Genomic DNA, 13,783 nt, shown 5'->3' on the forward strand with positions numbered 1-13,783 from the left:
TACGGGGGGCAGTTAGGGGTGATCAGGCTGGTGGGGGGCATTTGGGGGCGAATAGGCTGGCGGCAGGGGGAAGTTGGGGGCAATCAGGCAGGCAGGCAGGTGAGTGGTTAGGAGCCAGCAGTCCCAGATTGTAAGAGGGATGTTTGACTGCCAGGTTAGGCCCGATCCCTGTAAACCGGCAGTAGGACATCCTTCCAGGGGTCCCAGATTGGAGAGGGTGCAGGCCGGGCTGAGGGACACTCCCCCACCACCACCACTGAGTGCACAAATTTTTGTGCACCGGGCCACTAGTATATACATAAAAGCCTAAGTGACTGCTCCGAAACGACCAGTCAACCAGTCGCTATGATGTGCACTGACCACCAGACGCTTGAGGCAGGAGCTGCCTCCTGGTGGTCAGTGCGTTCCCACAGCCAGCCGACTTCCCCTGGTCCCTCCTCCCCCAGGCCGGGAAACTTCCTGTGGTCCCTCACCCTGTCAGCAGGCCCCCTCTGGCAGCTGGCAGGCCCTGCGGCCAGCAGGCCTCGGCTGGCCCAGCCCCAATTGGGACTGGGCGAGATGGCCCCGATAGGCCCTGATCGCGGGCCAGGCCTAGGGACCCCACCTGTACACGAATTTGGCCTCTAGTATTGTAAAAGCTATGTATGGTACAAGTTGGGTACTGAAAATATCAGGGGCAACACTTTGTAAAGTATATGATTGTCTCATCTCTATGCTGTACACCTGAAACTAATACAAAATAACAATGAATGTGAACTGTAACTGAAAAAAAATTTTAAGCTTTGGTAATTAAAACAGTGGTATTGATGTACATATAGACCAGCAGTTCTCAACCTGTGGGTCGCGACCCCTTTGGGGGTCGAACGACCCTTTCACAGGGGTCACCTAAGACCATCGGAAAACACATATATAATTACATATTGTTTTTGTGATTAATCACTATGCTTTAGTTATGTTCAATTTGTAACAATGAAATTGGGGGTCACCACAACATGAGGAACTGTATTAAAGGGTCGCGGCATTAGGAAGGTTGAGAACTACTGATATAGACAAACAGAATAATGAAATGTAACAGAATCCAGACAGATTGAATATAAAACAGAGATAGCATACAAATCAGTGGGGAAAAGGATGGACTCAATAAATGATATTGCAATAAATGATTATATATATACAGGAAAGATAAAATTAGTTTCCTAATTCACACCAAACACAAAAATTAATTCCAGATGAATTAAACAAAATGTGAAAAGCAAAATTTTAAACCTATTAGAAGAAAATCTTTCTGACTTCTGGGTGAAGAAAAATTTCTTTAAAAACATACAAATACATTAATCATAGAGGGGAAAACTAGGTAATTATAACTATACTAAAATTTAAATCTAAAACTATAAACATGAAATAATCACCACTAAGAAAAGCTATTTGCAACTAACAAAGGATGAGAATCCAAGCAACCCCTACACCCACAAAAAGGGAAAACTCTGCAAATCAATTTTTAGATGCGAAAAGCTCAACAGTTGAGAGATAAAGCGGGGGGTGGGGGGGGACAGGCAAAGAATATACAAAGTTTATTCACAGAAGAGGATATTCCAATGACCAATATGAAAAATGCTCAATCTCACTCGTAACCAGGAAAAATGCAAATTTAAACAGGATTGTTTTACACCTATCATATTATATATAATAAAAGGCTAATATGCACATCAACCGAACAGTGGAACAACCGGTCACTACAATGTGCACTGACCACCAGGGGGCAGATGCACTCCCACAGGGGGAACACTGCTCTGCCAGAAGCCGGGCTCAAGGCTGGCGAGTGCTGTGGCAGTGGTGGGAGCCTCTCCCACCTCCTTGGCAGTCGACAACACCCAAGGCAGTGGTTCTCAATCTTCTGGACCTTTAAAACAGTTCCTCATGTTTTTACCCCCAACCATAAAATTATTTTCGTTGCTACTTCATAACTGTAATTTTGCTAATGTTATGAATCCTAATGTAAATATCTGATATGCAGGATGGTCTTAGGCGACCCCTGTGAAAGGGTCGTTTGACAGCCAAAGGGGTCGCGACCCACAGGTTGAGAACCGCTGACCCAAGGGCTCCCAGACTGCAAGAGGGTGCAGGTCGGGCTGAGGGAATCCCCCCTTCAAGTGCATGAATTTCATGCACCAGGCCTCTAGTATTATATAAATTAAAATGTCTATAATATTAAGTGCTGGAGAGGACATAAGTAACAGCTACTACTATACTGTTGGAAAGAGTGCATATGTACATGTCTCTAGAAATATATCCTAAAGAAACTCTTACATATGTATGTTAAAAGACATATACAAATCCTCTGATAAGAAAACAGAATAGAATACTACATAGTAGTTAAAACAGAATTAACTGGCCACATACCAACAGGAATAAATTTCAAATGTCCTTTTAAATGAACAGATTGCAGAAGGGAAATATGCAGTATACAGCATAACACCATTATCCATGTAACAGGGGAATTGTAACCCACCCCACCATTCTTGTTTCTGTAAATGATTGCTGACTCTGACTAATATACAGCTTGTAGATAAAAGCATGTTTGTATAAGAATCCCAGGAACTAACTTTAAGGGAGAGAGACTCTGATTTTCAGGTATTTCAGCTCCAGGAAATTTGCTGACCTTCAAACAAAAATCAGGAGGATGCACACCAGACTATTGCTTGACCAGTTTGAAGGTCCTTACCAGAATAGCTGTGCTGGTTAACACCGAGTGCCCTCAATGGAGAACTCTCAACCTCCTCCCTTTGATCCCTTTGTTCTGTTTTTCCTATACTGAGATGGGGAGATGGGCCTTGGGACAAGAGTGCCCCATCTTCTCAGGTAGCCAGTGATTGAATAAACGACTTTCCTTCTCATAAGCACCTATCTCACAAGTTTGGCTTTTGTAGTGGCAGGCAGCCGAACCTGCATCTGGTTACATATATGTTTTTAAAACACACAAAATATATTTTTTATTGGCACAAACATATGTAAATATAAACAGAGAGGATCTAGACCAAATTTAGGATAGTGGTTATTTCTGGGAAAGGTTAGTGGAATCAAGAAGGGATACAAAAGGGATTCAATTGGATCTGTAATGTTTTATTTCTAAAAATTAAAAAATCTGAAGCAAATATCAAAATATGTTAACATTTCTTAAATCTGGATAGTGAGCACATAGATATATATGTTATGCCATTTGCTGTACTTTTCAGCATGCTAGACATCTCTTCATATTTATATAAAGTATACATATTTAAAATGCACAGAGCTTCTAGAAATATAGTCATACAAGGAATATTTAGTATTCATGATAAAAAAATAAGTTAGAAATTAGAGATTAAATCACTAGGAAATTGAAGACAGTGTAAGTTAGGCCTCAGAGCCCATTCAAGGATATCAATGCTGAAGTATGATCAAGGATATCATTTAGAGATTATCTAAAATACCATGCCTAGAGTATGGACCCTTAAGAACAACATTATTGCAAATGTCTAGTGTATTGACAATGCAGATGTTTGCAAGGGTTCGCTGTTCTACCAATTCAGGAATTTTTAACAGTGGAGTAATTCATATACTTTCACCTAACATCTTTGCACCTTGATTTAAATACTTGAAAAAAAGAATACATCCATCTTAAATAAATTCCTCTGGGTTATAGAAAGAAGCAGTTATTTAATAGTGCTATAAAGAGTTCAATTTTATTTTTCTAAAATGTATAGCACTTGAAGATACTTTTAAAAATCTCCACTATCATAAAATAGAAAAGCAATAACTGCTGCATATAAGATTTCAGAAAGTTGATATACTTTGGATAGCAAAACACTGATTTAGAAAATGGGACTATGAAACATGTTATATTATTTGTTTTGACTTGTGGTACTGCACATGAGCTATCTCCAGTTTATAACTTGTGCTCTAAAACTTCATTTGAAGATTGATAGTAAAAATATCATTCACCCATAAAGTATAAATGGGTAGGTTTCTGGACTAGGATACAAAAGCTTCTTCAACATACTAACAGATACTAAATATATCAGCATGTCTAGGCAAAACGTTGGATTAGGTAAATTTTATCTCTAGCATCTTTCTATTCTCCTTTCCACTCCTAAGAGAGCTCTCTGCCTTAGATGCCTATTTAACATCATCCCACTCTATTTCTTTTTAAAAAAAATATATTTTATTGATTTTTTTTTACAGAGAGGAAGGGAGAGGGATAGAGAGTTAGAAACATCAATCAGCTGCCTCCTGCACAGCCCCTACTGGGGATGTGCCCGCAACCGAGGTACATGCCCTTGACTTGAATCGAACCTGGGACCCTTCAGGCTGATGCTCTATCCACTGAGCCAAACCGGTTAGGGCATCCCACTCTATTTCTTCACAACAAATCACCTCAACAGGGTGCAGGAAGAAACAATCCATTGGTTTATTTGCATTAATGTATGTATATTATCAGAAAAGAACTGCTGGATCTCCAGTAAGTAAGATTCCTGGTAATTTTTAAAGACAGATTATAAAAAAGTTCAGGCAATATGGAAAGCCTTTCTTCTTTTCTTTCTTTCCTTTTTTTCCCCCCAGTAATGGAGTGGTGGTGGAAATATAAGGGGCCTAGAAAGTGATACCAAATAAAGTAGCTGCCAGCAACCATTTACTGTCTTCACTAACTGAATATAGACAGAGACCCCCCCAAAAGCTAGTAACCTTTGAAAGTCCTAGCAAAGGCCAGGGCTTGAAAGTCCTAGCAAAAGGTCAGGGCTTGAAAGTCCTAGCAAAGGTCAGGGCTGTGCACCACCCAGTTAATTAGACACCACCCAGTTAATCTAGCTGAAGCATCATCCCCACCTTAGTTCCTTAGATACTTGTGTAGATCCTTGTTGATTATTGTTGATCAAATATTTTGCCTATTTCTGGAAATTGTCTACCAATGAGCTAATCCATGTGTCATTCAAACCACTTTACCTTAGGGCTATCCCAGACAGACCTCCTTACCCTAAGGTTTTTTCTTGAAAAAGGTACTCTTTTAGATCAGGCTGAAAAAATAGTGCCATGGTCATCTTAATGTGTTTTCTTGTCCAAATTAATATCTTAATTTGTAGTTGGAATCTATCTGTAATAAGAAATGAAACCCCGCTGCCGAATCTCTCTCTGGTTCGGAGAGATGCAAAGGTGACAGGAGAGGATAGAGCTTTCGGCTCGCCTGCAAAAAGACTAGCTTTGTTTAAAAATTACCAGAGAACATCTTATGACAACCAATCTTTGGCTAAGACAACCTTGGGTGCTAGCCATTGCTTCGGTAAGCAAAATAGGAAAAAATTTAAAATTTTTCTATTAAGCATAACTTTGGGGAAAATACGCCATCCGAGTCATTTGCTGAAACTTTCCCCAAAGCAGGATGTGGGGGAAAGGAAAAGGGAGCACATGGCGATCCTATATGGACGCCTCCTCCCCAGTATTCTAATTTAAAATCTCCTTCTCGTAATTGAAAAGTTTTACAAAATTTAAAAAATGCGTCTGGGATTTCTGTTCACGTGTAAAGAGAAAACCTGGCTTGAAACTAATGCGCGCATCATCCGATTTTGGACATTTAGATAGAGTTTTGAGCTGGAGTCTCTTTACAAGTGTACAAAATAAAACCCAAGACTGATTATTTCCTAAGGAAAATGGCGAATTTGACCCAGGGTAGAAATGCTGGCTAGATTCTAGCAACAAGATTGGTATTTTTCCAAAGCTAACTTTAAGACCTCTAAAAGAAAAATCAGTAAAATTGTCTCTGTTACAAAAATTTGCTAAAGTAAATGTCTTAAAATAATTGGATTCGAATCAAGAATTATTAAAAATTTCTTAATTAAAAAAAAAAAATCTAAGTAGCCCGGTAAAAAACCAGCCCTTTGTTAAAATCAAGGGCTGGGCCACGCCTATTTGCCAGCTTCAAACGTGGTTCTCCAGAGCCGCTGGGAACTTAGGACCTTGGAGCTTACTGAATTCAAATGATAAAAACTTATGTCTAGGGAGAGACCAAGATGGCGGCATAGGTAAACACCGCAGACTGCTGCCGCAAACAACCACTTCAAAAATACAACTAAAAGACGGAACGGACATCACCCAGAACCGCAGGAAGGCTGGCTGAGGAGAGACTCTTCAACTAGAAGGAAAAATAACAGCACACCGAGGCTCAGAGGAGGCGCAGTGTGGAAAATACTCAGGTGCGGAGGTGCGCGCGCAAAGCGGGCTGGTGGCTGAGAGCGCGGTTGTCGTTTTCGGTCAGGGGGGAGTCTCAGACTCTGAGCTCCAGATACGGGCGAATCGCTGGGGACTCGGACCCAAACGGGAGAAGCGGGAGTGTCTGGCATCAGTTGGAAGGCAGCTTTCCCTCCGAGGTTTGCAGCGGTTCCGGGGGTTCTGAGAAGCAGAGCCTCTGGGAACAGGACTGAGGGCACCATAACGGCTCCCTCCGCCCGCCCTGTTGAGCCCGCCCCGCCCAAGCCCTGCGCAGAGCCATTTGCCAGATCGCCGGATCGCCAGGCTAGATTAGCACCTCCCCAGAGGACAGAAGTTTTCCGCTGCAGACACAGCTGATTCACACAGCCAGTCAGCCAGTCGGTCAAATCCCTCTAGTATTAACTACAACAATCAAGGCTCAACTAGAACAAGACTGCGCACAAAGACCACTAGGGGGTGCACCAAGAAAGCATAAAAAATGCGGAGACAAAAAAACATGACAGAAATGGACGATATAGAGCTAAAAAACGCAATTTTGAGGGCTTGCAATAAACTTTTGGAGAGCTTCACGAAAACTAATGAGACCCTCGATGCTATGATAAAGAAACTAGAAATTAAGCATACACGCTCTGAAATAAAGAATATTACACCCAATAGCAGACCAGAGGAGCGCAAGAATCAAGCCAAAGATTTGAAATGCGAAGAAGCAAAAAACACCCAACCGGAAAAGCAAAATGAAAAAAGAATCCGAAAATACGAAGATAGTGTAAGGAGCCTCTGGGACAGCTTCAAGCGTACCAACATCAGAATAATAGGGGTGCCAGAAGATGAGAGACAGCAAGATATTGAAAACCTATTTGAAGAAATAATGGCAGAAAACTTCCCCCACCTGGTGAAAGAAATGGACTTACAGGTCCAAGAAGCGCAGAGAACCCCAAACAAAAGGAATCCAAAGAGGACCACACCAAGACACATCATAATTAAAATGCCAAGAGCAAAAGACAAAGAGAGAATCTTAAAAGCAGCAAGAGAAAGAAACTCAGTTACCTACAAGGGAATACCCATACGACTGTCAGCTGATTTCTCAACAGAAACTTGGCAGGCCAGAAGGGAATGGCAAGAAATATTCAAAGTGATGAATACCAAGAACCTACAACCAAGATTACTTTATCCAGCAAAGCTATCATTCAGAATTGAAGGTCAGATAAAGAGCTTCACAGATAAGGAAAAGCTAAAGGAGTTCATCACCACTAAACCAGTATTATACGAAATGCTGAAAGGTATCCTTTAAGAAGAGGAAGAAGAAAAAGGTAAAGATACAAATTGTGAACAACAAACATGCATCTATCAACAAGTGAATCTAAGAACCAAGTGAATAAATAATCTGATGTACAGAATGAACTGGTGATTATAATGAATCAGGGACATAGAAAGGGAATGGACTGACTATTCTTGGGGGGGAAAGGGGAATGGGAGATGCGGGAAGAAACTGGACAAAAATCGTGCACCTATGGATGAGGACAGTGGGTGGGGAGTGAGGGCGGAGGGTGGGGCGGGAACTGGGAGGAGGGGAGTCAGGGGGGGGAAAAAAAGAATGTCTAGGTATTTTGAAGTGAAATTATGCTGAAATATTGCTAGAGGACAGAATTGAATCTGTTGGTCGATTATGTCTTGCATTTTTAAAGTTTATTCTTAATATTACTAATTGAGAAATGCCAAATATGTGACTTGCCAGCTAAAAGTTTAAGATTTAGATTGAATTGGAAAAAAATTGTATAATTATGATAGCTAAATGCCTAAAAAAGTAAAAATTTATGTTTAAAAAAATAATAATTTTTGTTTTTTCTGAAATAATTAGAATTCAAAATATGTTGCTTATTGGTCTGATTAAAACAAAAAGAGAATTAATTTTATGATCTCAACCTGAAATTTTTTAATACAAACCAGTTGAAATTTAATTGATATTCTTTAAAATAATTATAAAAAAATAAACAGCTAATGACATTTCTGTTTGTCTGCAATATAATGTTGGCCATCTATCTTTTAGGGATTTTGGTTTGCTCTGTCAAAGAACAGTGAAGACAGCCACCACTTTGGGCTGCATAACTTGGCAGCCGCCATGTCAGCCACATGGCTTGCCGCACCCCTGGGGGCCGCTATCTTGAAACAGCAAAGACCCCTCCCTCTGATTTAGCCAAAAGGGAATGTCTCCTCACTGAGGCAGGATGGAATTTCAGGGGTAGAGCTTTAAGGCAGAATTTTACTACAGAAATGCGGATGGGGCAGAAAGTGTTTCTAATCTCTTAAACCCAGAAAACCCTGCTTTCCTTAAACTAAGGACAATTAAAGGTTATATGTTCACCCCCTAAACAAAAGTTAATGTCAAAGCATTAAAAGGGACTGATAGCAGTAATCCAATTTCTGTGATCCCAGCCAAAATTTTAAAACCAGTTTACATTTAATTGATATCTCTTAATAATTATAAGAAGTATATAATTTTGATGGTCTTTCAAGGTGGATTTCAAAACTATAACCAAGGAATAACTTTGAGAAATTTCACGGGCCCTGAAATGTTTTCAAAAGTTTATTCTCTCTTTTTAAAGGATTTTTTAATTTATCGAAATTTAATATACTTGAAATCACATGGAAAGCTTTATCAAATAAAAAGTCATAGCAGCTGATCGATGTTTCTCTCATCATCGATGTTTCTAGCTCTCTATCTCTCTCCCTTCCTCTCTGTAAAAAATCAATAAAATATATTTAAAAAAAAAAGTTTATTCTCTCTTTTTATACTTGAAATCACATGGAAAGCGTTGTTATCAAATAATTAATAAATATATTTTAAGTTTTTGCCTCTGAGAAAGGGCAAAACAAGTTATTTTGTTTAATATTTCTTAGAATACAGCAGTGGAATTTTAAGATGTAATTTGAAATAACAAAAGCTCCTTGCTGCTGCATTTTAAAATAGGCTGGAGCAATAATTCACACTTGCAATAAGTGTGGTCCCCTTGTGAATCAGAAGTTTACTAAATACTAAATTTACTTGCTTCGCTTTGCCTTTTTTTAAAAAAAAAATACTTACTTAAATTACTCAATTGAATCCTAGTAAAGTAAATTCTTCTAAAAAGATTACTAAAGGCTTCCCATGATTCCACTAAAAACAAAAAAGGGGGATGATGGAGAAATCACCTTCAGGTAGGCTGCACCTAGCTTTAATTACTCTAAATTTTTTCACTTGTGATACTAATGGAAAGACATCTATGGAGCTACATTGGTGTCAGAATAAAACGAACAGCCCAGAAACCACCTGGGGCACGGTAAAGTGAAGTATGGTAACAATTGTTTGAGGTTAAAACTGTAAGTTTCATACTGGACTTAAAAGGCACATTTTTCCTATACCTGGGAAGGACAGCACAGCTACCCCAAGGTCAGAGGGCTCCAGTTAAGGTGTCAACTCAGTGTTCTGGAGACCCAAAACTGTAATTTAGATAAAGTGCCTAAGTTTAACCCAGGCCACCCAAGGATTCTAGACCCAAAACTGTAATTTAGGTAACATGTCTAAGTTTAACCTAGTTTACCAAGGACTCTAGATAATGTGTTTACCCAAAACTGTAATTTAGATAGTATACTGTCTCTGCTTCTGTAAATTGCTTTTTTTTTAAAACTAGGTTCCTCGTTCCAAACCTTAGTTGTCATGACCTAGAGCAAAGAATATTCTTACATGGTATTATTCTACAAAGTTTTATTAGTAATTTTTGATGCTTTACAACAGTATATTGTGCATTTATCCCAAACAAACTTACAAATTAATTCTTTGAATGTTTTAAGGACATGAAAGGATTTATTCCCTCCTGGGAAGGCACTTAAGCCTTCTGTATTGACCTCTCTTGACTTTTTTTGCCAAAAGGATTCCAATTGCCTACAGCTGTTATCTGAGCTCTCCGTTCAAACTGAGATCATGAAAAGCTGGTACCATGGATCTGTCTCTTGCCCAATGGCATAAGCTGGTCCAGGGGCTTGAACACTCGCCCCTTCTGAGGAAGGTCTCCTGTCCCCATGGCTGCTTCTTGCTTCCCATGCCCAGCCCAGATCAGGAACCAAATAACAGAAGAGACTTGGTCCAGCTGAAAATGGTACCCAGAAAAACGAAGGCTTAGTTAACAGACCCTAAATTTAAATCTAGCCTAACAACAGGAATGCTTAAGCCTCCTCAAGGAGGTAAAGTGATCCTTTCAATTAATATTTACAGTGTAAATTAAGATTATTGTTAAAATATTAAATTTGACAGTAAAATAGTTGTTAAGTTTTCAAATTAATTAAATTTGGCTAACTTGAAATAAGTAATTATTCAAAAAGTATTAACCAAAATTTTCATTTTGTGGTAAAATTGCTTAACATGCAAAAAAGTTATCTAGACTGCATTATATCGTTTCCAAAAAGTCTCCTAATTAAATAAAAAAAAGGGGGATAGTGGAAAAATATAGTGGAAAAATGCCATGTAAGGAAATAGATCCTATAACTAAATTAAAATTTTTCCGTTATCGAGACACCCAAGAAAAACACACATTATGCCAGGGTAAGCCAGGGGAAATCTGCTTTATTACTAGCAAAAATTTAAAATAGCTGAGAAAACTTATTACCTAATTTAATCTTTTTAACATGTCAGTAAAACGGACTAGCTTTATGGCAATGCACCATCTATCACTAGAGTACTCAAAGAGAAATTAGATTCATCTTTTAAAAAATGGATTTAGCACCTTTTGGTGGTCCCAGGCAGTGTGCAAAGTACAATGATGATAGTGGGTAAAAAACTAACATGGTCTAATGCAGCGGTTCTCAACCTGTGGATCTCGACCTCTTTGGGGGTCGAATGACCCGCCTAAGACCATCGGAAAACACATAATTACATATTGTTTTGTGATTAATCACTATGCTTTAATTATGTTCAATTTGTAACAATGAAATTGGGGGTCACCACAACATGAGGAACTGTATTAAAGGGTCGCAGCATCAGGAAGGTTGAGAACCACTGGAATGGAAGGTAAAATATAACAGTAGAGGCAAATAATCACATTAATAAATTTAAAATGACAGATAAATCTCTAAGGAAAGCAATACAGTTCTTCAGGAACATATAACCACAGATCCTGACTGAAAGTGGGTATTAGAAAAGGCTTCCTTTGGGAAGTTGAGTGATCTGAGTAAGAGGGGAATGGTTGGGAGTAAAACATTACAAAGAAAGCACAAGCAAAGACCTTGTGGTAAGAGAAACCACTAGGTTCAAGGCTTATATATAACCTGAGCATAGAGAGTAAGTGGGGGAGTGGAAAGAAGCAAGAGCAGAACCACAAAGGACCTTACAGGCCTCCTTACAGATTTGGTCTTCTCCCAAAAGTAATGGGATGCTATCAAGGGAGGGGTTTAATGGGTATGGGAGGGAGCAATCAATGTGGACAATGGTGTAAACAGTCTACTTCCCAGCTTCCTGCAACAGTTCAGACAGACCAGAAATGACAGTGGTTGGGGAAAAGGAGGTGAAAATGAAGATGTTAGAGAGGTGGACAGATGGGAGAGATTTTTAGGAAGTTAAAATGACAGAACCCATGTGACCAGTCCAGTGGGTGATTTGGGTGCAGTTTAAAGCAGCAATGCCCCAAGACAGATTCTTTGGCCCTAAAACGTTTTTGGCTTTTTTTGGGGTTTTTTTTGGGGGGGGGGTGTAGAAGGGAGCGGAGAGAACTCAGTGTTGGGGGATGTGGTGAAAGAGAAGAGATATAAAGAATGACATCCCCACCCCCACTCCAGGTTTCTAGCCTATATAAATGGATGGATGGTGGTACCATTCGTTGAAATATGGATTGCTTGCTTCCAGCATGTACCCTGACCAAGGCCAGGGATAAAGCCTGCAACTGGAGGCACCTGCCCTTGAATGGAATTGAACCCGGGACTCTTTAGTCCGCAGGCAGATGCTCTGTCCACGGAACCAAACCGGCTAGGACTGAGGTGCCCAGTTTTGAAAAGGTAATTTGATACATTGATCTGGAACTTAAAGGATAGGTCTTTACTGGGAGTAAAATATTGAAAATCATTGACACATGGATACTATTTGAAGCCGTGGCATTAAAAGAAACTGCCCAGGGAGAAAACAGAGAGTGAGAAGAAAGCCTTGACGAATATCTGCATCGAACAATTTAGGGGCACATTTCAGCGGGATGACAGGGCCCCAAATCAGACTGCAATGGGTTGAGGGGTGAGTAGGTGGCAAATGGGTGACAATCCTATTACGATGTCTGGCTGTAACTGGGAAGAGAAACGGTGACAGCTGTGGAGGTGGAGGGAGGGTTTGTCTTAAGAGGGGGGTAGCCTGCATATGTTAAGATGGAGCAGGTGGATGGGGGGAGGATTCCTGAGAAGGTGCGAAAACCAGAATCTGAAACAGGTGGACAAAGTAGCCACAGATAAAAAGGAGAGGAAAAGCAGGAAAGGAAGAGCAGAAAGAGGCCAAATTAAATGACCTTTAAGGTCTCTTCTCACTCTGGAATCCCATGACAATTTCTTTCAGGTGGGACATTTGCATGCATGCATACATCTACGCAAACGTATTCAAATATTCTGGGATAAATAGTCAAGCACATCCTGATCCCCTCATGACGCAGTTAACATCCCGGTGTTTATGACCAATGTAATCTCTGGGCAGGATCCATCCATCCCCCCCCCCCCCCCCGCGAGAGCGCATAGCTCACCGCACACCGCAATACAGCACAGAACCACCAGCCTATCTCCCCTGGACAAACCACACTACGCCGCGATCTCAGAGGCCAGGGGAGCACGTAAAATATAAAACCCCGAAGCTACAACACAGACTGCTGCATTCGAAAGCGACTGTCATTCATAAGAGCAAAAGGCGACACGCCAAATCCCCAGGCCAAGCTAAAGGCATTCCTGCGCGATCCGACAGTGACAGGTCCCCCGAGAGCCGGGCTTTCACGCTAAGTCACGGGCACTTCCTCCTCCTTTCCCGAGACCTTTCATTGTCAAGAACCAGAAATAGGTTCCCGATGATCCTTCCCACAGCCCTCGCCCTAACGCAGCAGACGGATCCTCCGCAGTTTATTCCAGAGGCTGCACCTAATAAGCCCTCGAAAGGGGGTGCGGGGAACCCCCCCCCCCCGCCGGAGTCCGTCAGACAGGGATGGAACGGCGGCCACAACCCTGCGGCTGCCCTGAGGGGCAAGGGGAGCAGCCGCAAGGGAGGGACAGGGGCAATTAATAGAGACGCAGGAGGCCCAGGTAGCGAGGGGTCCACCTCCCCGAGAGCTTTCGTAGGAGGATGGAGTTTGTGAGGAGGGCTCTGTCCAAGCCACCGCTCCCCCGACTCACCCTCAAGCCCTTTTCTGGCCTGTTGCCCCCCCTCCAGCGCCCCGTTTGCTCAGACCCCTTCTCCTTCCCCTGGGGCTGTCCGGACCTCGGGGTGCCCGCAAGCCCGGCACCCCCGCCTTAAGCCGCAGCTCCCGTGGCAGCACTTACCCGACCCGCCATCTTCGCG

General features: G+C 41.3%; 1 protein-coding gene across 1 annotated transcript in view; it reads right to left on the minus strand.

Moving 5' to 3' along the window:
• NSF (N-ethylmaleimide-sensitive factor) overlaps positions 1 to 13,777 on the minus strand; it is a 126,075-nt gene extending 112,298 nt beyond the window's left edge. Inside the window, exon 1 of the mRNA XM_005858705.2 lies at positions 13,765 to 13,777. Coding sequence (XP_005858767.1) covers positions 13,765 to 13,776 — 12 coding nt within the window. The 5' untranslated portion in view covers position 13,777. The remainder of the gene's footprint in view (positions 1 to 13,764) is intronic.
• Between the last annotated feature and the right edge of the window lie 6 nt (positions 13,778 to 13,783).

Source organism: Myotis brandtii, unplaced genomic scaffold, assembly GCF_000412655.1.
Source record: "Myotis brandtii unplaced genomic scaffold, ASM41265v1 scaffold120, whole genome shotgun sequence".
NCBI classification, from domain to species: domain Eukaryota; kingdom Metazoa; phylum Chordata; class Mammalia; order Chiroptera; family Vespertilionidae; genus Myotis; species Myotis brandtii.